The sequence below is a fragment of the Felis catus genome, chromosome C1 (assembly GCF_018350175.1).
Source record: "Felis catus isolate Fca126 chromosome C1, F.catus_Fca126_mat1.0, whole genome shotgun sequence".
Classification (NCBI taxonomy): Eukaryota; Metazoa; Chordata; class Mammalia; order Carnivora; family Felidae; genus Felis; species Felis catus.
Window position 1 is genome coordinate 33282508 of NC_058375.1, and position 27888 is coordinate 33310395.

General features: G+C 42.6%; 2 protein-coding genes across 18 annotated transcripts in view; both read left to right on the plus strand.

The window, feature by feature from the left end:
* The window catches only part of CCDC30 (coiled-coil domain containing 30), a 132805-nt gene extending 123084 nt beyond the window's left edge, over positions 1-9721 (plus strand). For 10 of the 14 annotated variants that reach the window (XM_045035645.1, XM_019836799.3, XM_045035639.1 and 7 more), the window contains 3 exons: positions 2562-2676; positions 8936-9003; positions 9361-9721. In XM_045035645.1, coding sequence (XP_044891580.1) covers positions 2562-2676; positions 8936-9003; positions 9361-9559 — 382 coding nt within the window. In that variant the 3' untranslated portion in view covers positions 9560-9721. Of the gene's footprint in view, positions 1-2561; positions 2677-2762; positions 2786-4690; positions 4788-8935; positions 9004-9360 lie in introns of those variants that run through there. The other 4 variants (XR_006584217.1, XR_006584218.1, XM_045035640.1 and 1 more) reach the window with 4 other exon arrangements.
* Positions 9722-11649: 1928 nt separating this feature from the next.
* PPIH (peptidylprolyl isomerase H) lies at positions 11650-27888 on the plus strand. Of its 4 annotated transcripts, none has more exons than XM_019835942.3 (10): positions 11651-11809; positions 12151-12215; positions 12537-12560; positions 12831-12875; positions 13145-13187; positions 16707-16799; positions 20151-20238; positions 20714-20754; positions 21580-21668; positions 27687-27888. In XM_019835942.3, the coding sequence occupies exons 1-9, from the start codon at positions 11744-11746 to the stop codon at positions 21646-21648; spliced, it is 534 nt and encodes a 177-aa protein (XP_019691501.1). In that variant the 5' UTR covers positions 11651-11743; the 3' UTR covers positions 21649-21668; positions 27687-27888.

The following is a 27888-nucleotide window of genomic DNA, read 5'->3' on the forward strand; positions in this document are numbered from 1 at the left end:
GACGCGGGGCTCGAACTCACGGACCACGAGATCATGACCTGAGCTGAAGTCGGATGCTTAACCGACTGAGCCACCCAGGCACCCCGGGTTGGCCATTTAGATGGGCTCTCTCACATAGGCATTGCCTGACTGAGGGCCTAGCTATGCTTATTCTGGCCTGTCACTTTGTGTTTTGACACTCATTTGTATCATTTGATACCTATGGAATCAAGAGAGATCGAGAGAGGAACAGGCTCATACTAGTGACTTAAATTCATTAAACCCATAGGATACCCCATGTATTAACTTGTAATGAGAAGTATCCACAGCAAAGATAAATTCACATATTAGCCAGCCCAAGCCCTCTCTCCTCTATAGGAAACTTCAATTATAATCAAAGTTTTCTTGGAGCATAGAATTAGGGCAAAGAGAGTGGGTTGAACTTAACAGATAGTGTCACCAATAATAACTGTAATGAGGGCACCGGGGTGGCTCAGTCCTTAAGCATCTGACTTTGGCTCAGGGCATGATCTCACAGTTCATGAGTTTGAGTCCCACACTGGGTGAACTTGAGCCCTGCTTCGGGTAAAACACAAGCCCTGGGTAAACCCCGCTTCCCTCCACCCCCCACCTCTCTCTCTGCCCCCTTGCTCACTTGTGCCCTCTCTCTCTCTCAAAAACAAAACAAAACAAAACTATAATGATTAACATTTTTCAAGCACTCACTATGTGCCTGGCACTGTTCTAAACTCTCTCTCTCACCAATCCTCACACTAATCCCAGGAGGGAGACACTGGGATTAGACTTATTTCATGGGTGAGAAAGCTAAGGTCCAGAGAGGCTCAGGAACTCAGACAGCCTAGTCACTGACAGAGCAGGGTGTGAACCCCAGTAGCTTGGCCCTAGAGCCCACAGCACCACAGTCTGTGGGGAGATCTGTTCAGCAGATTGGAACTCTCCTTTCTGCTGTTGGGGGCACCTGCTTCTCTGGGCAGACCTGGAGAGTCTCTGATTATCTTTTACTATCTATGTCTCCCCTTTTATGTACTCTAAATAATCCATGGCCCTTCTCAATCTACATCATTGATTTTGACATTCCCAATGCAACTGACTTGTTAGCTGTGCCTTAATATTAATGATATTTCCATATTGTCCTCCTGAAGGCACACTCTGGCCATCTGGATTGGATTTGTATGTTTTCCTTAAAGTTTCTTCTACAGGATGCTGCTTTCTTTTACAGATGAGAAAAACTGAGGCTCAGATTTGGTTTTTGTCAAGGGTCACACAGCAAGCAAATGGTAGAACCAGAACTCAAACACAAAACACAAAAAAATCTCTGATCAAAACTATGTTTTGATCAAGTGTCCCAAATAAACCGTGGTCCTGGAAAATGAGCCTGGTATAGTGATTATACCAGGGCTTATATAACTTCTATAACTCGGGCTTAGAAGTCTGAAAGATCTGGATTGCATCTCAGCTCTCCGATTTTCTGGTTTTATGTTGCTTTTCTCTGAGCTTCAGTTTCCTCATATGTAAGATAGGCTCCGTAACAACATCAATTTCATGGAGTTGTAAGGATGAATAAAATGAGCCAATACAGGGGCGCCTAGGTGGCTCAGTTGGTTAAGCGTCTGACTTCGGCTCAGGTCATGATCTCATGGTTCATGGTTTCAAGCCCCTCTTCGGGCTCTGTGCTGACAACTCAGAGCCTGGAGCCTGCTTCTGATTCTGTGTCTCCCTCTCTCTGCCCTTCCCCTGCTCATACTCTGTCTCTCTCTCTCTCTCTCTCTCTCTCTCTCTCTCAAAAATAAATTAAAAACAAAAAAAAAACATAAAAAAATTTAAAATAAAAAAAAATGAGCCAATATATGAACAGTTTTAAGTGTCTACTCTGTGGGTGGGTTATAGTGCCTAAGCGCATGGTAAGTACTTGGTAAATGGTTGCTGCTGCTGCTACCACTACTGCAGCTGTTACTACTATTACTATTACTACTACTACTACTACTACTACTACTACTACTACCACTACTACCACCACTACTGCTGCTACTGCTACTACTACCACTACTACTGCTACTGTTATTGGTGCTACTGCTACTACTACTGCTGCTACTATTACTATTCCTGTTGCTGCTGCTGCTACTACAAAAGTAGAGGATGACTGTATGAGATCAGAACCAGATGCAGTCTGTGTAGCTACAATATTTGAAGGGATGCAGAGTCTCTTGTTTCAGTCCCACCCCTGAATAGGATCATATCCTTTGTTAAGTTTCTCTGTTGCATATGGCATGTCTCTGTTCTCAATTTGTATTTAATGACTAGGTATAGGCCAGAAGCTTATTCATTTCGACTTCATCTTGGAACATGGTAGGAATTATTCTGCCAAAGTTGGTTCCAAAATCTGGGCAGTGGGCTAAGACCCAGAGCTAGTGGGAAGTGAGGACACAGTTTTGAGTTTTTAGTAATTAATAAATACTATGCATTATTATTATTTATAATAATACTATATTATTAGTAGAAAGTAATAAATTGGTAAAAATACAGAAATTTTTAGTTATTCCTCTGATTTATCCCATTCTTAGAGTACTTCTCCTGGACAAAGAAAATAAGCATTTGCAGGAAACCAGTCTCTGGCTCAAACACCAGGTTGGCTTTTTAGAGAGTATCATAAGGAGCATCCAGATTCGCAGAGAAGAGGTAAGCTGGGTGCTGCTATGAGGGTCTTCATATGAAGCCTGGTTGCTAAGACTATTGTGTTCTCTCTTCCCTTCATCTTCCTGTAGCTGTAGGCTGTACTTGGCCTCATGGTGGACTATGGCAAAGAGGCCCATTGGCTGCACCAGGGCAGCACACCCCGAGACTACTCTTGGCCAGCTTTGCTCTTCTTTGGGTCAGCTTTTATTAAATACTCTCATCCTATGTGATCCCAAAGCAATTTGTGCATGCTTCATAGCTTCTTCCTTAACACTGTATCATCATTGCCTATTTTGCTTCTCTATCTCATCCACTTAGCAGTGAGACCCTGGAGGGCAAGGATTGTATCTCGTATGTCATTGTATCTATAGGCAGGTGCTCCATAAACATTTCAGAGTGAATGAATATTAAATATTTTCACAGATGTGCCTCATTCTCAACAACCCTGTTTGCCATGGATTGTTTTAGCCCTGTCTGAGAAATGAGCAAATCTGAGACTCCTAGTGGTAAATGAAGCTAGTCTGGTCTGGCAAGGAGTCAAGCCTAAGGAGAACATCAGAGTCAGAGAAAGAAAGAGAGTCAGAGTCTAAGAAATTATGTTACAAAAATCCAAACAGACAAGTGGCCAAGTCCAGGCAGATGTGGCAAAGAGTATAAGTTCAGAGAAGGTCCAGAGTCTAGCTGGTGAATGTGTTAGCAAGAGGGACTTCAAGGAGCAGGGTTGCATTCTGAATCCAGGAGAGAGGCTGCTTTCTTTCTCCCCTGGCTTATATCACCTCCTAGATGTTTCATCCCAGGATACTTTATGTAGATCTTGCCTATTGGGTACTATTGCTATGGGCATAAGACCCACATCTGGTTTGCTTTAGGAAAGGTGATTATTTCCAAGCTATATGAGTTGTCTTGTAGATTTTTTTTTCAAAAGCAGAACTTCCAGAGGCGCTTCCAGATTTCAGCTCAGGTCACGATCCCAGGGTTGTGGGATTGAGCCCCGTGTCAGGCACTGCATTGAGTGTGGAGCTTGCTTAAGATTCTCTCTCTCCCCCTCTGCCACCTCCCCTGCTCACGCTGTTTCTCTCTCTCTCTAAAATAAAACAGGACCAAAAAAACTATTTTTTTAAAAAAGGAGAACTGCCAGATTATATGGCTTAATTTCCAGTAGTTTATGTTTTTGCTTGAGCTACAACTATGCTCAACTGTCTAGTCACTCATGGGTGCCTGGCTGGCTCAATCAGAAGGACATGTGACTGTTGATCTCAGGGTCGTGAGTTTGAGCCCCACGTTGGGTATAGAGATTACTTAAATAAATAAATATTTAAAAAAATTGTCTAGTCATTCACTATTTTACTTATTCATTCAACAAACATTCATCAATTCCAGGAACTATGCTATGTCCTAGGAATATGAAATAGACCCTGTTTCCAGAGGTCTTTAGTCTAGTAGAGAAGGGCAGAGACATACATGAATAAGCACTATAGTATTATATAGGTGGTGAGTTGGAGCCTTAATGGAGTATATACTAGAACAATAGCTTTGATATCCACAATAGTATCCTCAAACAAAATAAATGTGAAATGGGTCAGGATTACACTACATCGAGCTCAATGTTTCACATGTGACAAAAGTACCAACTTATAGCATCTTCATATCTGTTAAACAACCCCAAAATTGTTTTTAAATTTAGAATCTTAAGAATCTTCCAATTCAGCCCCCTCATTTTATACAGGAGGGAGAGAAAACTCAACGAGGTTAAATGATATGCCCGAGTCACACAGCAACTGCTGACATTTCTCATATCTCTTGATTCTCGGTAATTGAGTATCATGCTAAAAACAGACCAGCATATAGATCCTGAGATCAGATATATCCTAGATCTCTTCCTTCCTTGCAATACCTCAGAAGCTAAAGTGGTGAGAACTTGACCTTTGGTGAGTGCTTACTATGTGCCTGTTATTGTACTAAGCATTTTATGTATATTATCTCATTTAATCTACAACGTAGATTCCCATTTTCACAGCTGAGGAAAACTGAGCTCTAGAGAGGTGAAGTGACATCATTGCCCAGGGCACATAACTAAGAAGTAGAAGAGCCCGGACTGAAAACAACTCTCTTCGGTACTTTGTTCTTTGTTCTTAGCTGCTATCTCATTATACCCTAAGTCTACTGTTTCCCTTTCAAGGGTATTGGGGTAACTAGGGACCTAGCCTTGTAAGAGACCATATTGCTTCCTGCATTGTAATTCCATCTTTCCTCTCTTCTGGATTATAAATATACTCCATGAGAGCAGGATCTATGTCCATCATGTTACCCTCTGCATCCCAAGCACTTAGCACTTGAGTTACAGCAACAACTTAATGCAGTCTTTCCTCCTAATCTGTCCTGCCCATGCCTCTAGACTAATCTTCATGAAGCACTACCTGCTTTCATAGTACTTCATCTCACAGAGTTTCAGAGACTTCCTTTGTCTATAAGACAAAGTTCATTCCTTCAGCAAATATTTATTAGACATATATAGGCATTATAATCCAATATAGAATATGGGCCTCATTCTGTTCCCTATATGGTCTAGATATGATGATGTATGAGATACGGTGTCTGCCCTCACAGAACTCAGCCCTAGTGAGAGTGACGCCAGATAGCTGGCAACTACCATACGTTGTGGCAAGTTCTATAATAGCAGTAGGCCCAGAATGCTGTGAAAGCAGAAAGAGCGATATCTAAACCTATCTGGGGTACTTAGGGAAGGCTTCCAGAGTTGTTGATGTCTAAGCCAGGAGAACTGAAGCCACGTAGGAAATACCTTTCTGACATCAAACAAGCCTGATCAAATGAAACCAATCTATTTATGGTTTCCCCCAAAGCTCTGAGGTTTCCTCCCTCTGGATCTTGTATTTCCCTTACTTGGAAAGACACATCCTACTTTCCTTCTTCCATCTTCCTGGCTTTTGTGTTTTGAAGTCCTACTGTTCCATTAATCTATAGCCAAAGTATATTTACAAAATACACTCTGAGCATATGACTCAAAACGATGCAATGGCTTCCCACAGTCTTCACAATAAAACCCAAATTTTCCAATGCAGTGTTTGTATCCTCCATGACCTTGCCTCTGTCATTCTTATCCATCTCATCGCATCTCATCCCTGGTTGGTTCCTCTCTCCACTCTGGGCTCCACATTGTCTGTGTCCCTGAATTCTATGGCATCAGCTTCAGGCTCTTCCAGGAAATCCCTCTCCCTCCACTGCCTTCTCCCACGCCTTTCTTCCCTCAGATTTTCTCTTGGCTTGTTCCAACTGTCTCTCAGAATGCAACCTAAATAGCTTCTTTTCCATAGAGCTTTTTCTGAATCTTCCCCTCCCAAAATCTTATCCTCCCCTCCCAAAATCTGGCTTTGTGCCCTTGATAGGTTTTCTCATTGCACCTTATGTGCCAAATCCCAGCTCAGCATTTTACTAGCTGTGTGAAAAAGGGAACCCTTGTTCACCTTCTAGTTCCCTCATCTGGGAAATGAAGTAATGACACTCAAAGGTGACTGTTCCACATAAAAATCTGCATATGAATATTTATAGCAGCATTATTCATAATAGCCAAGAGGTATAAACAAGCCAAATGTCCATCAACTGATGAATGGACACATAAAATGTGGTATATCCACACAACAGAATATCATTCAGCCATAAAAAGGAATGGCGTATTGATCCATCTTATAACACAGATGAGCTTTAAAGATATTATGTGAAATGAAAACAGCTGGTCACCAGAATAGGCAAATCTATAAACATAGAAGTAGATGAGTAGTTGCCTAGGGCTGAGGCATTGAGGGATAAGGGGGTATAGTTAAAGGGTATTAGGTTTATATTGGGAGCGATGAAAATGTTCTAAAATTGATTGTAATCATGGTTGTACAACCCTGTGAATATACTAAAAACAATTGAATTGTGTATTTTGTGAGTGAATTATATAGTGTGTGAATTATATCTTCATAAAGCTATTGTAAGAATGAATGAATGAATGAATTTCAGAGATGGCAACTGGGGATAAAGTAGGATAATTAGAATAATGTACATAAATTACCCAATGTAATAGTTGGCAAATAGATGGCCTTCAATAAATATAGCTTCTTTCTCCCAGTACACATACATTCACTTGCTTCAAAATATATTGAATATTTACTGAGTTCCTCCCATTGTTAGGTATGTTCACGTTAATTTTCACAACCCTGGAAGATTGGGTATTGTTATTCTCTCATTTTAGATGTAGGAAACAAAACTCAGAGAGGTGACAAGACATATCAGAGGCTAATTAGTAGAGCCAGAATTCAAGCCTGGTCCTCTCAGTCTAGTAAAATTTCTTTTCTTTTTTTTTAACATTTATTCATTTTTTTTTTTTTTTTTGAGAGACAGAGAGAGACAGAGCATGAGTAGGGGAGGGGCAGAGAGAGAGGGAGACACAGAATCCAAAGCCGGCTCCAGGCTCTGAGCTGTCAGCACAGAGCCCTACACGGGGCTTGAACTCACAGACTGAGATCATGACCTGAGCTGAAGTTGGACACTTAACTGACTGAGCCACCCAGACGCCCCTAGTAAAATTTCTAATGCATTATAAATTTCTCTGAATGCTAGTTTTTTCCTCCTTATAAAAGCTTCTCATTTATTTCAACACAACCAAGAATTTCTTACAGGAACTAGTTGGCGTGCATCAAAGGTTAAACAAAGGTCCAAGTTTAGGGGAATCAATAAGCCTCCATAACTGTATGTAAAATTTGGTCTGTGTTGATTGGTTCCTGTGAGAAAGGGTATTTGGTTGGTTTGTTTTTAATTTTTTTTAATGTTTGTTTATTTTTGAGAGAGACAGAGACAGAATACGAGTGGGTTAGGGGCAGAGAGAGAGGGAGACACAGAATCCGAAGCAGGCTCCAGGCTCTGAGCTGTCAGAACAGAGCCCGACACGGGGCTCAAACTTACGAGCTGTGAGATCATGACCTGAGCTGAAGTCCGGATGCCCAACCGACCAAGCCACCCAGACGCCCCAAGGGTATTTGGTTTTTAAAGTCATAGGATTTACCAAAACATAGATACTTTTTATCCATGATTTAAAGGGACATAAAATGTTTACCAGAGTATTAAATAAAAACTTACCTGAAAGTAGAATGGACTGATTATATCAGCCAATATAAAGTAATTCATGTATAAAAATAGATATAAAAAGCTGGCTTACAATGAAAGCGCTAATACAAAAGTGTAAGATTTATAATTGCCAAATATTCTTCAGGTATTTAGGGATTACATTTTCTTCAGTTTTTTCGAGATGTAATTGACATATAACATTCATTGTATAAGTTAAAAGTATCTGGCATAATGATTTGATATATGTATATAATGCAAAATGATTATCGAATTAAGATTAGTTAACATCTATCACCTCACATAGTTTTTTTCCCTTGTGATGAGAACTTTTATAAGATCTACTCTCTCAGCAACTTTCAAATATACAGTACACTATTGTTGACTATAGTCTTCATGTTGTACATTACATCCCCAGAATTGATTTTATAACTGGAAGTTTGTACATTTTGACCATCTTCACCTAATTCCTCCAACCACTACACCCCCACCTCTGGCAACCACAAATCTGATCTCTGCTTCTAGGAATTTGGTTTTTGGGTTTTTTTTAGATTGTACATATATGTAAGATCATGAAGTATTTGTCTTTCTCTAATTAACTTATTTTACTTAGCATAATGCTCTCAAGGTCCATCCATGTGGTTGCAATTGGCAAGATTTCCTTCTTTTTTCATGGTTGAATAACATTCTGTGTGTGTGTGTGTGTGTGTGTGTGTGTGTGTGTGTGTGTGACATTTGCTTTACCCATTTATCTGTCCATGGTGTTGTAAATAACGCTGCTACAAACCTGGGGAGGGTGAAGATATCTTCAGACAGTGATTTCATTTTCTCCAGCTATCCAGAAGTAGAATTGCTGGATCATATGGTATTTCTATTTTTAATTTTTTGAGGAAACCCCATACTGTTTTCCATAGTGGCTGCACCAATGCACGTGCCTGCCAACTATGTACAACTATCCTTTTCTCCACAACCTCACCAGCATTTGTTTTCTCTTGTCTTTTTTATGATAGCCATCCTAACAGGTATGTAGTGAGGGGATTAAATCTTTAACCAAAAATGTATATAAAGTATAAGTTTTAGGATAGTATGGCCAATGGCTTATTATTATAATTTTAAATATTCATCCTTTCTTTTCTTTTAGGAGACAAAAATTAGTAACATCCCTGAATTTGAATTATTTTATAAAATCTTGCCCCTTCCAAACTCCAGGTTAGTAAAGCCAAAACAATCAACTGCATGCTTGAGACTCATGTCTGCCTAACTCATCCTGAGTTGCTTGTTGTCTTGAAGAAACATAGCATTTGGGGGTAATTTTGTTTTATATTTAGTATTTGAATCCTTTTCCAATTCCTTTTCTCTTTCCACTTTTTCACTCCTACACCTGACAGAATCTTGACTTAAGGTAGAAAGTAATCATAAACATAAGTTTACGCTAAATGTTATTTGGTTTCCTTTGTGCTTGACAGTTGTAAAAACTGAAATCCTATTGATGCCTTATCCCCATACCCCCAAAGTGCTACCAGGACATCCTGTTTTCACAAAGTTCTCACATATGGCCATTCTTAGTTTTTCAGGAACAGGTTTGGTAGAGTCAGATGGAAATCTTCAAGGGATTGAAGAAAATAAGTCAGAAGAAGCAATGCCAAACCCCAAGTCCTCCAAGTCTCTTTCATGTTCACAGAATTCTAAAGCTGGATATGTAAATGTGCCTTTTCTTAAAGAGACACATTGCATCGTAGAAGAAGACCAGAAGTCAGAACTATAAAATCATTGGTGGCTAAACTAGGCTGATCAAAGCTGCTAACTTAAAGCTTGGGCATGAAGGTGGAACATGACATGGAGAACAGTTACCACAGATCCTCATGGGACATCAACCAGGAGCCTTCAGAATTGCTGATGAATTCATTAAACCAGTTGTAAAAATGGATTTCTCAAGTTTGCTTGATATCCTCAAATATCCTTGTATTGATCAATAATAGTGATTAGTTCAATGGTTTAATTAGGTTTCTGTTTAGCAGAGCATACATAGGCTAATTCAGCACTTTTTTACTATTATGGGTATTATTCATTTTTTAAAAGTTAAAAACAATGTAATCATATTAAAGCAAATACTTTAAAAAGAAAAAGATATCTCCTATAATCCTGCATTCTCAACACAACTATTTTCATTTATTCCTTTTGGTTATTCAAATGCATATATTTTAAATGGTTGTTATATTGTATGTTCATTTTCATGGTCTGATTTTTAGTTTAATATATGATAATACATTTTCCTGTATTTCAACAGTCTTCATAACTATTCTTTCAATAGCCACACGATATCCTATCATGTTGATGTTCCATAAATTCTGTTGTTTGCATTTTAGTTGTTTCTACTTTCTCACTATTTGAGATTATGTTGTGGTGAAAGTGTTTGTGAATGTAGCTCTTTTTTTCTATTGAGTTACTCCAGAAAAGATGAGCATAATTGGGTCAGCAGATACAAATGTTATATAGTTTTGGTATATCACTTATCTCATTGCTTTAAAAAGAGTTGTGTCAACATAATGTTTCTATAGTCAACCTCCAAGCTTCAATTTCTTGATGCATAAAATGAGAACAATAGTCATTCCTGTCCCATAGAGTTGTGAGGACCAAATGAAGTGAAGCATGCATGCATTTAGAACTTAGCAACTGCTTAACAAATGCTAGATATCATCATTTATTTTCACTAGCAGTTTGAATATACTAGTCTTTCCACAACCTCATCAACATTGGATATTACCAATTAAAAAAATTATTTTAAAATAGTATAAAGTATACTGAAGGGTGATTCCTGTTCCTTCTTCCCTTCCTGCCCCTTTCCCTCCTTATTCTCCTCCTCTTCAATTGGAGATAGAGAAGGAGACCAAAGGGAAGGGAAAAGTAACCAAAAATTAAAAAAAGATATAAGTTGAGACATTGAATTTTTACATGTAACCCTTGCTTCCTCAGACCATTGACCTAGAAAGGATGATCAAAGGATATAAGACATAATAGCTCTATCAGATACATGCTCTGGCTCCAAACCTTACCCAAGGTCACCTTCTTTCACTCAATTCATCGAATCTATTTACTGAATTCCTGCTATGGGCTAGTCAATAGTAGGCACTATAGCTCATCTATAGTCTGTCAAAGACAGACAAATTTGGCATGAGGAAATAAACCAGTGATGCATCTGAAAGAGTGGGCTACTTTAGACTGAGTGCCAGTGTTCCCTTCTGAGTGACATCTGAGCTGAGACCTGAAGTATAAGGAGCACTTCCTACCTCCATTAAGACCTAGAAGAGTATTAAAGACAGTTAATATTACCAGGTCTCTACAGTATCGATCTCCGTGACCTCGAGGGACAGAAAGGCCTGAATATCATACCTATCTGGCTCCAGGTATGCGGGGCCAGATAATGTAATATAGGCCCTTGTATGTAAGGAATTGGATTTTATTCTAAATATGGAAAGCCAGGAATGATTTATAAGCAGATTAATTTTAAAAGCTCCAGCTGGAAAAAAAAAAAAAAAAGCTCTAGCTGCTCTGCAGGAATGAATTGTAGGTGACAAAAGTGGAAACTTGTGCCCCAACTGGTGTCCGGCCTTAAAAGAAGGGGTACCTATGTCAGGCTGTTCTAAGCGCCGAGGACAAACATTCCTGTCTTCGTAGGGCGCACTGACTTATAGGCGGGGGTAAGAAACACCACGTATAGCGGTTTAGAAGTCCAGCCGAAGCCACTCCTGGCCGAAGCCACCACCGCAACGCCCAGTTTCGTCGAGAGACGCAGAGAGCGCTCCGCAGGGGGTTGCAGGGCGGGGCTTCCGGGGGCGGGACCCGGCCTAGGTTGGTGGGTTCCGCGCCTGCGCCGGAGAGTAAACTGGCTGAGCGGGGAACAGGTTCACCGGAACCCGGCGCCCCCGACTTCTGCTTCCGGGTCGCAGCCATGGCGGTGGCAAATTCAAGCCCTGTCAATCCTGTGGTGTTCTTTGATGTCAGCATTGGCGGCCAGGTGAGGTGCAGGCAGCCGCCGCGCCAAGGGACACTGCACGGGGCCAGCCAGGAAGATCTCACCCACCCAGGGAAAGCGGACTCGAGAAGCCAGATAGCATTACTTGGACCAGAACCTACCGACCTGCGGGGCGGGGGCGAGGGAGGGAGAGGAGGAGTCTTTCACATTTGAGCGCCCCTATGGGGGAGGGAATGGGCGCCACGCGAGGATAGACTATGCAGGCGGAGGTGGGAGAGACCAAGCGGCAAGCGGGAGAGAGGGGTCGGACCCTCCTGTTCCCTGCTGGCTGAGTCCTCGGTGGTCTTGGACCGGCCATTCTGACCGTCTCCTGCCGCTTGCAGGAAGTTGGCCGCATGAAGATCGAGCTCTTTGCCGACGTTGTGCCTAAAACGGCCGAAAATTTTAGGTAAGAAGATGATGCTCCAGCTCTGCCAGATTAACCCAAGCAGAAGCTGGACCGGTCTGCGGAATCGTCTGCCTGCCTCTATCCGTCCACTCATTGCCCTTGAGATCTGAGTCCCCTTTGTATCGCTCTGTCTGAATAGTCACCGTTTTTACTGTTCCCATGTCAATATATGTTGTTAGTTTTATGCTTAGTGTCTGGACGTCGGCTGGCCAGTTGATGGGCTTGCTGGCGCGAATGTTACCCCACCCCCACCTCCTATATTAGGGGCGCTCTCAGCTGTGATGTCATGGTGACTGAATCATTCACTGTTTTCTCTTTCAGACAGTTCTGCACTGGAGAATTCAGGTAAGTCTCAGACGTGGTTGGTTTCTCTGCTTGCTCCTGAAGCGTGTCCTGGGGCTGCAGTGGGGTTTTGGGGGGAACCACCGGCAGGCCTTGAATGATTATTGGTGACAGTAATAGGTAATACCGCCATGGGTCTGTCTTCAGTTTATTTGCCTTCTTTGTCTCTGTTCTCCTGACCTTTAGGAGAGTCCCTTGGCTCGAGTGTGTGGTAAACTGGAAAGGCCTATGATTACCTGTCATCATTCCAAGTCTCTTTCTTTTTGGTTATAGAAAAGATGGGGTTCCAATAGGCTACAAAGGGAGCACCTTCCACAGGTAAGTCCTTTGCAAGCTATCCCTACAGGCTTTTAGAATTACTTCCTTAGGGGATTAGTCTCTTTAGAGGAAAATAAAACCATAGGATAATTCCTAGATCTTGAGAAGGAATGGTTTTGTGAACTCAAAAGCTTATTTGAAGGCTTATTAAAAGCCAAAGTGATAAACATTTTATTTTTAAATCAATGTTAATCTAAAGTATAATGACTAAATCAATGTTTTTCTAAACCGCAGAGCCTTCTCTCAGGATCCTTAATTCTCTGTTTCAGGGTCATAAAGGATTTCATGATTCAGGGTGGGGATTTTGTTAATGTAAGTACTATTCCTTTGCTATCAAAGACCTATAGGAATATTGTTTTTTGTTATTGCTGCTACTGCTGTTTTTACTACAGGGCCCAGTCTTAAGGCTTGAAAACAGTAGCCAAGTTTGAAGGAGGAGGGGGTGATAGGAATGTCCTTTAGGGTTGCTGGCTACTACTCTTTAACCGTTAGATGATAGACATCAGCCTTTTGATTGAGTCACTGACTTCCAAATCTTAGCCCTTTAGGGCCAGGAACTGAACTTTTCCAGCACACCTATAGATGATTCATGAGAGACACAAACTAGTTAGTCACATGAAACTTCGATAGATATCAGATGAAATTTTTTTTTTGTTAATTTCTAAATGGCAGTAAGTCATTTTCCAGTGAGCTAAATTCTTATGCCCCATTTCCCTTCCATTCCTCATATCACAATGCCTGGAAAGCTGAGTTTTTCATCAGAAACTGATTAGTGGACAAAGAATTAGAGCATCAGAGGTAGATTGTTCTGGAGGGTTATTTCCTCTGTTTTCTAGGAGAGCCTGGTGGAATAGTTCTTCACTGCGAAGCATGTCTTTCTTTTGACCAGACTACCTGTGTCTCTCATACCAAGTCTCATTTCCTTCTTCTGACCTTGGCAGGTGTTGAATAAACCATATCTTTTCTTCTTAAACCTACTTTTGTCCTTGGCCAACCTCTTGTGTGCATGGTCTTTCTTATTTATATCATTTGGTTAGTCATGTTGGGATTTTCTTGGATCTGGAAGACATTCTTTCTCCTTCATAGGTATATTTATTTAACTCTTAGGAGTTTTTTTTGTTTTGTTTTTAACTTTTTAAAATGTTTTATTTATTTTTGAGAGAGAAAGAGAGACAGAGTGCAAGCAGGGAGGGGCAGGGAGAGAGGGAGGCACAGAATCTGAAGCAGGCTCCAGGCTCTGAGCTGTTAGCACAGAGCCTGATGCAGGGCTTGAACTCATGCCGTGAGATCATGACCTGAGCTGAAGTCGATGCTTAACCGACTGAGCCACCTAGGTGTCCCTAATTCTTAGGAGTTTTTGAAGACCTGTCTTTTTCCTATCTAGGGAAGGTTACAAAGGGGCAGATTTTAGGCTAAATCAGGCTTTCAGATATGCTTTGTTTCATGTGTGTGATGTTGTAAAACTGGGAAATTTCACCAGAAAATTCCAGAGTTTTCTCTCTAAAGAAGGGAAAATAGAGGTGCATTAGGCCTGTGTTTCTCACATAGCAACAATTGTTTGGAATCACGTAACTGCTCCCTTTAAATAGCGTGTGTCCTTGCCATTTCACCACAGCCACTACCGCCTGCTTTCCTTATTTATGTCACTTGCCTCTGTAGGCATTTCAGTTTGCAATCCCTGGCCATAACTGATGGTAGTAGGGCTTGAGTGACTGTATACTTTTTTGTTAGTTGGTAAGAAGGGCTAAGAATCTATTCTCTGCCTTCTTTTCTTTCTTCCCTAGGCTCCTGTGTTGCCATGTTGTCTTAAGAGGGCCAGGACCAACTTCTTGCATCATTGCCAGGCACATCTAGTCGTTTGCTGATAGCTCTAGAATCAGACAGTACAGTTGGTCAGCCAGAGGCTGTGTCAGCAAGAAACAATTGTTCAGAGCCACTCTTAGGAAAGAAAAAATAGAATGAGCAAGAAGCAGAATAAGTAGGTATTGAGACCTTCTAAAGTTGGACCAAGAATATGTGTTTCTTTGTTTTAATAATTTTTTTTCTGAGTGCAAAATTGCAAAATTATCTCTCAAGGAATCTCACTTCTCAAGGAATATATTCTTGGCATTTTAGTTTACATTTGCCAGTCTCATCATTGCACGTGTATGTGTGTCAAATATAATTCTTAACAGACTTAAAATCACGTATATATTTTAATTTTTTATACTTAATAATTATCTACATTTTCCCTTGTCATTAAGTCATTTTGTATAATAGCTACCTAATATTCCATTATGAATAGATAAGTTATTTGATCAATCCACTGTGGTAAAAAGATTTAAGTTGCCTTCTATTATTTTCTCTGAAAATTAATTTTGTCATTTTCCCTACTCTGGCTCCTGGAGAGCAACCGATAGTGTAATTATAGAGAACGATGTGGTAACTGATCTGTCCCCCAGGTTTGTTGGGAAATTGGAAATGAACTTGTTTTTCTCTTCCTTCTGTATATATGTAGGTATTTATGTGGAGTTAAAGATATAATAGCTCACATTTATATAATTGTGTATCAATTGCAAGGTCTTTTCTCAGACACTGTTTAATTCGATCTCCATGGCAACGCTGTAAAGAGCAGGTGATTTCATCTTCACTTGATAGTTGAGGAAACTGAAGCTCAGCGATGGGAAGTGACTCTCCCAGCTTATAAATGATGGACCTGGAACTCACATCCAGGCCTTTCCACCATACAGAGCTTAGTTTTATTGATAATTTTTAGTCAAGTAAAGGTTTGATTTTGATTTTGATTCTTCCTTCCTTGGCTTATGTTAATACCCTTTGATAATCTTTTTCCCAATAAGGGCCCTTTGATTCTGCCCTAGGCCGGTGCTTTCCCTCTCTACCATTCACCCAATATTCTTTGGCTGGAAGAGATTGGGTTTTGGCAGGCACCTTCTCATTATTAGCTTTAGACCCCAGGGATTCTGTTTAAGGTACTGCAAATATGGCTGTGGTCAAGTTGCTTTACTACCCTGACATAAGTTGGCTCACTTGAAAAATGAGGAAGATGATAGCGCTTATTCCACACGGTTACTGGAAGAGCAAAGAGATAATGAAAATAAAGCTGGTTTAAGCTAGTTTAAGAAGAAACAGAACTAAGAACTGGAAAGCCACATGGGACCAAGGCAGTCCTTTTTCTCTGTTTCTCTCGTGCTCTCTACACCTGTGTATTGCCTTCTCTTTCTGTTCTCCAGTCCACCTTGCAGAGCATGGTCACTGCTGGCTTCCAGGTTTACATGATACACATTCAACATCAAAGAGAGCATCAGTCCTTCATGATTCCCAGAGAAGGAACTTTAGTTGGCCCTGCATTAGTTAGGCGTGCTCTCCTGGATCAATCAACTTTGGTCAAGAGGGTGGTGTCCATACAGACTAGGCTTCCAAGAGCCCATCAACCTGCAGTTTTGGGGAGCAGGGATAGTGGCACTTAAGTGGGTAATTTTATTTGATAACAGGCATGAGAGTCTTTGGGAGTGGCAAGGATTATGTATGGGATCACTACACTGTTGTTCCCTACTCTGCCTTGTCTTAACTGAGCTTTCTAGAGGCCCAGCTGTGACCTGTTTTACCCAATCTGTGAGATGCCTCGGCCAGTCTGTGAGCTGCAGGTGCCTGGGACAGGGCCGGCTTTGATTATAAGACAGGGTCAGAGAGGTGTGGCTCCCAAAGTGACCTTCAGGAGTAAGAGTGCACCTTCAAAAAGTTGGCTACGGTACAGCAGCATTCCTCCAGGGGGCCCAAGGAAGGGGAGCCCAACACTCAACACTTGCTAACACGTCCTTTCTCTCTGCTCAGGGAGATGGTACTGGAGTCGCCAGTATTTACCGGGGGCCATTTGCAGATGAAAATTTTAAACTTAGGCACTCCGCTCCAGGCCTGCTTTCCATGGTAAGTGAGAGCCAGTCAAGGTTTTGGGTTAGATTTGTAGCCAGCGGGTCTGTGGGCGCCCCTTGAGGCACGGTGCCATCTCTTGGGATGGAAGCTCGTTCTTTACTTCTCTCACTTGTCCCAGGACTCAGCTCTGCCACACCTACTTCCTTCCTCAGTCGGCTTTGACTTGGTTGGGCTGGGCTCTCAGCATTGGAAGTTTTGGGGGGGGGGCGGGCAAAACTGAAACTCTGATGTGTGTTTTCTTACCTCGCTCGAGCGAGGGTGTGCGGCTCAGCCTTCAGCCCTGCCGCTCGGAGTGCAGCCAGCTGTGCTGTCGGGACATGGCGCCCATGCACTTGGTGCTCCACCCTGGCGTCCCGAGATGACTTCCCAGTCATGCTGCCTCCTGGCTGGTCCTCCTCTGGGCTCGCTGACCACTCTCGCTCCCTCGGCCTGGCACCCCTTCCTACTTAGACCCCCCACTCCCACATCTCACTTGCCTTTCTCAGCTCCCTATCTGCCCCACTTAACCCCCTCATCTACCCACTCCTGATCGCTCCCCCTTCTTCTCCGTATTCACTCTGCCCTCATTTTTCCTTACCCGTCTCACCTTCCTTCCCTCTCACTCTCCAATCTCCTCCCTGCCTCCCCTCATCACCCATTTCCCTGGCAGTTTCCCCACACTCTCTCTCCCAGACTCAATATTTACAGGCACACTTTCTGTCCTTCTTGCCTCCCCTTCCACTTATCTACACAGGCCTTTATCAAGTGAAGGTTTACCGACACCCACTTTGTATCAGGTCAGGGTAGGGTACAAGGATACAGACCTGATCCCTGCCCTTGTGACACTTAACATCTAATGGGGGAATCACACATGCAAAATGACAAGTCCAGTATAGTGTAATTCATGCCACTGTGTATTAAGATGAGGACACCTTAGGGTATGTAAAAGTACCGTGAGGGCCCCACGGAATGAGAGTAATTACTTTGAGGGGTCAGGCACAGCTTCATAGATGGGAGAGCTTTTGAGTTCTGGAAGGAGCTCTATTCCAGATGGCATTTCAAGTTGAGCAAATAGCCTAGGCAAAGCTGTGTGACCATGAAATGGCAGGGTGGCATAGTCAAGGGACCAAAGGTGAGGAAGGTGATGAGAACATAGGATGTGCTTGGGGAGGGGGAAGGGCCAGTAGAGACTACTGAAGAGACTGGTGGGTCTAGCTCCTAAAGGGCTTTAAATGCCAGAATAAGGATGAAGTGTGTGGACTTGAGTTCACAGGTTATGGAGAGGTGTACGCTTTTTTGAGCAGGGTTGATCAACTTTGTGATTTAGAATGAAGACCCTGGCTGCAGTGTGAGTGGCAGATGGGAATGGAGAGCTGGGGGCAGAGAAGCCAGGAAGGAGGCTGCCATGAGAACTGGGCAACACTAAGCCTAGCAAACAGTGTGCAAGTCCCTTTTTTCAGACAGCCAGGCCAGGCAAGTGCAGGTTAATGCTGCAGGAGTAGTTTAGGTGGGCTTGGATCTTTGCCAGGAGGCCTAGAACCCTCTAGGTGCATGCCACCTGTTAGCATCTATGGAGGACTCAAAACTGGAAGGAAACATTGGTCTCTACCCCCTTCAGGCTGACACTGGTGAAGTTGTGCTGTCCTTTCACATACCGTGTAATGTCCTTGTTTTTGTTTCCATCCTCTAAATCATGAGTTCCTCAAGGGCAGGGACAGGGCCTCATTGATCTCCAAGCCTTACTTACTACCTGATACTGAAAGGTGCTGAGTAGATACCTATAAACATGAATGACTGAAAGATAATCAGAATGATGGCTACCATTTATTGGACAGTTACTCAACAAGCACCTTATTTGCATTAATTTGTTTTAATCCTCTCAACATCCCTTTGAAATGGGTACAAATGAGGATACCGAAGCACAGGGAGGTTATGTGACTAATCTGAGGTCACAGGTTCAGTGGTGAAACTGGGATTCCAGCTAGGTCATCACCTGGCTCCAGAGCTTCTTCTCGAAAGTAGTAAGCCATGCTGCCTAAAAGAATGAATAAACGAGTGGCTAAGGGCAGAGCGTGTCCCCTGAGCTATAAAAACATATGGGACTGTTTTCCTGCCTGTTTGCTAATAAATATTTATACAGCAAGCAGCTACTTAGGTAGATTGATTGGTGGAAAGCTTGATTGAAAGGAAAGAACTGGGAGTCTGGGAAGTCTAGCCCTTGTTCCACAGCGCCCTCCTGCTGATGCTGACTCAGGCACCCTCAGCCGACTGAGCCACTCAGGCAGCGCTCACATGGGGAATTTCTAAGTATAATATAAAATCCCCAATGAGAATGTACCCCTGGACAGTGTCTTTAATGTATTTCATACACATTTTTATTCTTGCACGGTTGAACACAGAATCAACCAATTTAAATCCATTAAGCATCCAATTACTGCTAGTGACCTATCTAATAATTTCCAGTGCTGCTGTAGTCATATTAATTTTAGGAGACCTGTGCCGTTAGTAGTACTTTAAGTTTCCCATTTTCCACTCCTTTTTTCCAAAATAAGGGAAGTATGCAATAAAATGTGCACAGAGTTAGTAGGGCAGTGCTTTTAAAAGGTAACTTGGATTTGTTAATGTACAGAAATCTGAATTTAGCATATTAAAGGCAGTTTAGTAGTATCAACATGTAAAGTATGAAAGTACACTTCCTATGAAAGTTAAATTTCGCTTTACAAAGTATTACTTTGCATTGTAATACTTGCCTGTTCTTTTACAGTGCATTATGAAATGTAAAGATACAGAAAGAATTTCAGGGGAGGAGACTCTCAGATTCTCAATTAAAAAAATACTTCTTCCTGTAAAATTCAATAATAAAAGATTTGGGTGTAGCTGTAAAAAGCAAACATCATTGATTACATGTAGTCTTTTTTTCCTAGCACAGCACTAGTGTAGCAACTTCTCGCACCTTCTTAAACTTCTTTATTACCATTGTTATGATGCAGTACAAAGCTATTCAGTTTATGGCATAGGCAACAGGCTTTTTCTCACTGGTATCTAGTTTATAACTGTAATCCAGTTCTAACCAGTATTGGATTAAATACAGCAAATTGGGCCCCATGAACAATTGTTCCTTTAATAAAAATTCACACTGCAGGGGAATTGTACATTTATTCAAGAATCTGGCTCCTTGACGGCAGATATTGTGTATCCTATTTATCTCGGTATCCTTGGATCCTAGCTCAGGAACTGGCTTATAGTAGATATTCGGTAAGGTTTGCTGAAAGAAAGGAATCAGGGCTATAGGCTCTTTGGGGGAATCTCACCCTTCGGCTAGCATGGCCAGGAAAACTCACTGAAGGTATATTTGGTTTCTGTCAGGCAAACAGTGGTCCCAGTACAAATGGCTGCCAGTTCTTCATCACCTGCTCTAAATGTGATTGGCTGGATGGGAAACACGTAGTATTTGGTGAGTCCTATTCCTGTCCTGGAGTCCAGGCCCCATTCACCCAGAGTGGGACGTCCAAAGGAGCCAGCCCCCAGACTCCAGTACCGAGAGTGCCCACCTGGTGTAACTGCTCTGGCAGTAGCAGGGAAGGCGGAAGTGATGGGAGGTGGAGGGAGCTAGAGGGAAGAGCAGAGGGCTGTGTGATGTCGAATGCAACCACTTGGGTGATACGTATGTTTGGGGTGGACCCGGATGGTATCACTTAAGAAATGTCCTACAGAGGCAGCGTGGTACAGTGGGGCTTTGCAATCGCTCAGACCTAGTACTCTGCTCCTTATGAACTGTCATCTTGGGCAAATCATTTCACTTCCATCAAGTCCCAATTTTCAGATGGTCGTATGAAGATCAAATGAGATGATAGATAAGAGTGGACATTGCAAGCTGAAAATACTCTGCAAATGAGAGTAATAAAGTCCAGCTCGTACTCTTCCCACAGGAAAAATCATTGATGGACTTCTAGTGATGCGAAAGATTGAGGTGAGTCCTATTTTGATTTCCTCTCTCGCCCATTCTGGTCCCGTAGCACCTGACTAGTGTGGAGGGGCTGGAGAGCCAGGAGATGGCTCCAGTGTGTTAGGCCCAGTGTTTACTGCCTCCAGTTGCATGGGCTTCCTCAGGAAGGGGGAGGGAGTACAGGAGTAAAGGACCCCCACCTCTGTTATCTTGGCCTGTAAGTTTGCCTCTGGTGCACACTGAGGTTCGGCCTCTGGTGGCCCCTTCACCTACTTGATAAAGTCCTACTCAGCATTGAATTCAAGATCCTTCATGACCTGGTCCCCACTGTCTCTCCACAGCCTCTTCTGCCACTGCTGCCTCCATGTTCTAGTCACGTTAGGCCACTAGCTCTTCTCTAAATATGCCATACACATTCCTGCCTCTTGTTGCTTTCTGCCCCCGAACGTTTGCTCATGTTCTTTCTGCCACTGGAATGCTCTTTTTCTTTCTTTTCCTCCTGGTGGGATCCCATTCGTCCTTCTAGGCCCAGCTCGAATGTCCTCTCTTGTGTGAATCCTTCCCTGACCTGTTTAAGCAGCACTTTAGTTGCTTCCTCTGCCCTGTTGTATAAACTCCCTCTTATAACTTATTACACTGTTATATGTCATAGGTTTGCTATTTTTTTTAAATGTTGTACATTTTCTTTTTGATCTGGATTATCTATACCCTTCTGCTAGGACATGCATGGACTGTTACCATTTCAGTTTCTGAGTCCTCGGTCCTTAGTACAGGGGCTGGCAGGCGTCAGTAAATGTTTGGTGAGTGCATGTGTAAGTCGATGAATCTCCACCATGCCTTCTCTCCTAGAATGTTCCCACAGGCCCCAACAATAAGCCCAAGCTACCTGTGGTGATCTCACAGTGTGGGGAGATGTAGTCCAGAGCGAGACTGATCAGGTACGTGTGTCTTTCTCCTCCTGGTTAGGAGTCCTTAGTGAAGTCAGCACCATCTAGGGGAAAGAACTTTATGCTTGAAAACTTGGGGATTGAGCCCATTTCCTCTCTCTGTGACCTTAGGGAAATCCCTTCCCTTCTCTGAGCCTGTTTCCTCATCTGTCAAATGGAGATAATATCTATCTCTTAGGCTTATTGTAAGGATCTAAAGAGAAAGGGTTATTAGGGCATTTTCCTCCTACCACTTTGCGGTTTACAAAGTATCAACCTGAAAAACAGTAAATAAATAAACATTAAAAAAGTTAGGGCACCTGGGTGGCTCAGTCGGTTAGGCGTCCGACTTCGGCTCAGGTCATGATCACAAGGCTTGTGAGTTCAAGCCCCATGTCAGGCTGTGCTGAGAGCTCAGAGCCTGGAGTCTGCTTCGGATTCTGTGTCTCCCTCTCTCGCTGTGCCCTTCCCTCATTCATGCTCTGTCTCTCTTTCTCTCAAGAATAAATAAAACATTAAAAAATAATAATAATAAAAATAAAATTAAAAATGGGCACCTGGGTGGCTTAGCCGGTTAAGCGTCCAACTCTTGATTTTGGTTCAGGTCATGATCTCACACTTCGTGAGTGTGGAACCTGCTTGGGGTTCTCTTTCTCTGCTCCTCTCCTGCTCGCTCGCTCTCTCTAAATAAACTTAAAAAAAGAAAACCTGACAATATACTATGTTTGTAGCATATAGCTTTTTTTACCCTTCTCTTAGGATTTGAATAGTTACAAATTCTGAGTCTTTGTTCTTTATTTTATATGTCGTGACTCTTTTGTCCAGAATGTATTTTAAGCAAAAAACTAACATTGTGTTGCTTATCTTAACTTTGGTGATCTTCTTTGTTAAACAGAAGTTCTAAATTTTGATGCGGTCAAAATTATCAGTCTTTTCTCTTATGGTTTTTGTGGTTGTGTCTTATTCAAGAAGGTCCTTAGTATCTCAAATCATAATGTCTTTTGTATTTTTTCTAATGTTTCTATGATTTTATTTATATAGTTAAATTATCTAGAATTTATTTTTCTTTTCTCTGCCTCTTTTTTTCTGAATGGAGATGTAGTCAAATGTCAGACCATTTTAATGACTGTACATACCTCTTTATGTGACTTAATTTGTGTTCATAGCATCTGGCACTTGCGGGCATTTATTAAAAATTTACTACATGAGTTAATAGAGAGGGAGAATGTCAGGCATTTTAGGCAGGGAACTGATGTTAGCAAATGCTGGCAGGCGTGCACAAGTGTGTGCTAGAAGCTGCACGTGGTCCTCTCTCTTGTCCAGCCAGATGGTCCCTTCTCAGGCACAGGCGACACCCTGAGCTGTCTCTCCTATCAGTACTAGAGGTCCCTAGCTCTCAACCTGGTGTCCCCCTTCAGTAGTGGCTGGCATTTCCCTCCTAATCCCACTTATTTCTTTGCTGAACCTAAGTTAAGCTACCAGGTCCTTTTCCTTTTAAGGATTGACCACTGATCACTACTGGAGGACAGAGATGAAAAGAATAAAGTTTAGGGGTGCCTGGGTGGCTCAGTCAGTTAAGTGTCTGACTTCAGCTCAGGTCATGATCTCACAGTCTGTGAGTTCGAGCCTCGCATTGGGCTCTGTGCTGACAGCTCAGAGCCTGGAGCCTGCTTCAGATTCTGTGTCTCCCTCCCTCTCTCTCTCTCTCTCTCTCTCTCTGCCCCTCCCCTGCTCATGCTCATCCCTGTCTGTCTCAAAAATAAAACATTAAAAGAAAAAAAGAATAAAGTTTAGAAATTTTTTGTTTGGGGCCTTTTTTCTGTGTTTTTCTGAGTCCCTTACAGAAAGTTAGTGGCAGTCCTTGCTGGGGGTTTGATTTCTGAGGGTGGTGCTCACAACCCTCCCCTCCTCATCCCTTAATAACAAAGGGCATGTAAACCTTTGCCCCCATGGAAGCCTCTCTTCCCAGCCTGCAACCCAAGCAGAACAGATCCCACAGGGGCCATTTGATGTTCCAGAGGCTTCTAGACCAGAACTGTCCAATAGAAAGTCTTCTCTGTGGTGGTGGAAATGTTCTGTGTTTGTGCTGTCCATCATGCAGCTTCCAGCCACATGTGACAGTTGAGCACTTGAAATGTGGCTGACGTGACTGAAGGGCTGAATTTTTTATTTTATTTAATTTTAATTAAATTTAAATATAGTACCTCCAATTCAGTCTCCTACCCCTGACTTGCTCAGGATTGAATCTTTCATAGGTAATACTTAGGGGCAATATAATAATAGTAGTTATCATTTATTACATCTTCTATCATTTATTTATTCTTCTTGTGCTCAGATATTGAGCTAAGAACTTGAATGATCTCATTTAACTTTACCAAAAATCCTTATCATGAGTTTTAAGGTGTTAGGGAATCTAGGTGCTTTGGGTTTCTAAGTAATGTGATGTGGGAGAAAGTAAGGAAAAGTAGAGATTAATTCCCCAGGGAGTATGGGAGTATCATCCCATTATTTACCTTCCTAGCTGTTAAAGTTATAAGCATCTCTAATTCCCATGGGAGTGTTTCAGCTCTCCCAGGTTGTTTGGGCAGGATAATGGTTGACAGCCAATACAGAGGCTGTTTTCAAGCCCTGTTGAACAGTACTTCTCAAACTTTACTGCATTTACAGATCACCAGGAGATCTTGTTAAAATGCTGGTTCTGGTTCAGTGGGTCTAGATGGGGCCAGAGATTTTGCATTTCTAACTAGCACTTGGGAGATGCTGATGCTGACTTTGAGTGGCAAGGTGATAGTGGAATAACAGAGCCTGCTTTCTCATTGAGAAGCCACCATATTCCAGTCAGAAAAGACCCAGGAGATCCTCTCTTGGTGGCCCTGGTCCAGCAGGAATCTACTGCCTTCAAATCAAAGTATCACCTAATCACGCATGTGGGGCCTTGTGCCTAGGCACTGGAAATAAAAGAAGATGGGATGGAGATAGAAGACAGGTACAGTGATTTAATCAGCAGTACTTCCCTAGGAAGCACTTCCTTCTAGAACTTCTGTGTTTTGCCTTAGGGTCCTGACTTTGGTTTTGGTGAGGATGAAGTTTCTGTACAACTCTAGATGTAGAAACCATGGTTTTTTTTTAATCTCCATGGGTCCTGTGAAAGCTTTTTGTGAGGAATTTGGTTAGGTATACATAAGTGAACCTTGGCCCTCAGGGTTCGCCTGCTCTAGTCTGAACTGGGTTCTTTGCTACTTACAACCACTTGAGGGCTGGTGGAACCTCTGTTTTGAAAGCCAGAGCGTCTCTTGGAATAGAGAGTGGCTGTGGCATCTGGCAGCCCAGCTAGTCTGAATTGTTGCCCTTCCAGTTATCCACAAATCTGGGGCCTGTAGCAAGGTGTAGATAGCTTTCTTCTGTCATTGTTTCCCAAATTTCCCTAAGAATCCAATCACTCGGGGGCATTTGTTAAACCTACTAATTCCCAGATCCCTCCCCTGGAGAGTTTGAGTGAGTGAGTTTGAGTTAGGATCCTGGATGCTGTGTTTGTAACAAGCACCTCAGATGCTTCTTATCAGGGAAATGTGGGTAACACTGCTTTAGGTAGTCCTGTGATGAATATCTTTTAGCATTTGCACCTTAGAAAGAATACATAATTAGTGCAACACATAATTTTACAGTTATTATAACTTACAGTAAGGCATTATTAAAGTTGTGATTATGTTACAAATTAATTGTACTTGTGGATGATGGTTATGAGGACACTGGTGACGGTGCTGTTGGAATTACTGAGCTTTAGGACACTGTCCCCCAGCTCCTGGAATTACCTGTCGATGTGATGTGTTACTGTAGAGGAAGGTTATGAAAGACATGTTGGTGGCACACGGATCGGTCCTTCATTCCTTCCACAACTAAGCACTACTTAATTGAGATGGGTCCCATGCTGCGTATGAGGCTGCAAATATGAAAAGCCCAGTTCCTGTCTTCAGGGAACTCACAGTCTCTTGAGGAAACTGACAATTACAGCAGAGTAAAGCACCGGACTGGAAAAAGTCAGGGAAGCCAGAATGCCTGTGTCTGCCTGGAGTGGTTTGGGAAGACTACAGAAGAGACGATGCTTTGGCTGAGTACAGGAAAGAAGGAATGTCTCGGGTGGCTAAAATGGGAAGGCATTCCAGGCAGAGGGAACAGCACGGGCAAAGTGTAAGGGACACTGCTAATAATTCCATATGGCCAAAGCAGAAAGGTATGAAAGAAAAGCAAAGGGTACGAGGCAAGGCGGGTGGAGGCCAGGGCCACTCGTGAGAACCAGTGCAGTCTGAGACATTCATATGTTATCCTGAGGTAGGCTTTAGACAGTATGCACCCTTTTCCCCCGGGGGTGAGAGTCTTTTGTACTCCCCAGATTCTCAAAAGGGAGCCTGGCCCTCCAAAAAGAACCAGGCCAAGAGGACCCACTGGAGGATTTTGAGCAGGAAAACTTGGGGATTGGACTTCCTTATTCTGAAGATGATTCTGGCAGCCATGTGGAGGATAAGCTGAGGCCAGGGAGGTGTCCACTGCAGCAGTCCAGGCCAGAGAACAGGTTCCACATGAAAATACGGGTCTAGGGAGCTCCAGAGATTTGGCAGCAAATATTTGCATGCCTGCTGGGTTTGTGACACTGTTTGTTCCCTGCCCTGAAAGACAGACGCCCTGCCAGCTAAAAAAGGGAGGGGAGGGGAAAATGGCTGTATTCCAGTTCGATCCAGTACAAAGGCAGAGCTCCCAGCCTCGTAATCAGGTCTCAAACATTGAGGTACACCACATCAGCAAAATACTACATGGCCTTAAAGGTAGATGTGTATGTGTTGGCAGATTTCTAGGGTACATTAAGTGACAAAGTCAAGATTTAGTATATTTGAGTAACTCTTTCAGAAATTACTGTTGTGACATATAGCCAAGTGTTAGTAATGGTTACTTCTGCAATGTAGAGATAGCAGAGTCCTTTCTTCCCATTGCTCCTACTGTTGTGTATATGCTTGAAATTTCTATATTGAGCATATATCTTATAAGAGAAATATATACTGTATATACATAGTTTTAACAAATCCTCCTTCCTCTCAGCTGCTCCGAGGAGCATGTGGCTGATACCGGTGTGTCAGCCACTCCCTGGTTACTCCATCTCCTCCCAGGTCTAGGCCCAGGCAACGGCGCCTTCCTCGGTGCTCCCACAGCACTTGATTCATCTCTCTACACATCATTTAATGCAGCATATCACAAATGTGTTCACTTGGTTTTCTCTAAACAGAACTCCTTGAGGCAGAGACCATGCTGACTGACAAACACAGTGCCTGGTCTACAATACAGCTTAGATCCTGGAGCACCATGGAACTTACAAAGCACATCTATGCAGTTTTGTACATTCTGCTTGGGGGCCCAGGGTTAAACTTCTGTCTGAGCCTGCAGTAGGACACCAGGACTCACTGTCCCCTGGAGGAAAAGGGGTGTGGCTATGTTTAGGGAGAGGGAGACCATAGTTTCTGAGTGTACTCATTCTGTTCTTTTAGTAAAGCTAACTCCAAGGCCATAAACAGGGTGTGACTTTACTTTCTCTATAACCCTGGGACCAAAACCTGCAAGGAGGAAGGATTTCTCTTTGTTCTAGAGTTCCACAGAGAGCCGTCAAGGTCTGGCAAAAAGTACACAGACTTTGGAGCCAAGTAGACCAGGAAGCCCCATCACTGTCAAACCATTAAACCCCTTGGGACTCTAGTTTTCTCCTTTACTTAACTACAGGCGATATATACTGCACAGAGGTTCTGAAGGGTAAATAAATGCGATGATATGTGTGGCCATAAATGTTAGTTTCTTTCTTCTTGGTTCTTATGTAATATACCTCTCAACTTTACCCTGGGGAACCAAAGGTCTGACCTAGGGCAAGAGACCAGTTCTGCTCTTTTGGGAAAAGAAGATTAGGAGTGTTGAGAAGAGCCGGGGGTGTTGTCTCTCATGAAAGTCCCCTTCTAGTGCCTCTGAGCTGCTTATCTCTTCCATCCCTAACAGACTTCCATGTCTCTGCCATTGTAGGCCTTCCCTTGCTCTGGGTGACGCTCTTGAGTAAGATAATCTGGATTGGCCCCTGTGTTTGCTTCCCTGCCTGCTGCTGCCCTTTTTGATCAAGAGACCTTGGAAGTGTCACAGATTCAGAACCCAAGATTTTCTGCTTAAGTTTCCAACTGTAAATAAAGTGGTTTGTTTGGTTTTT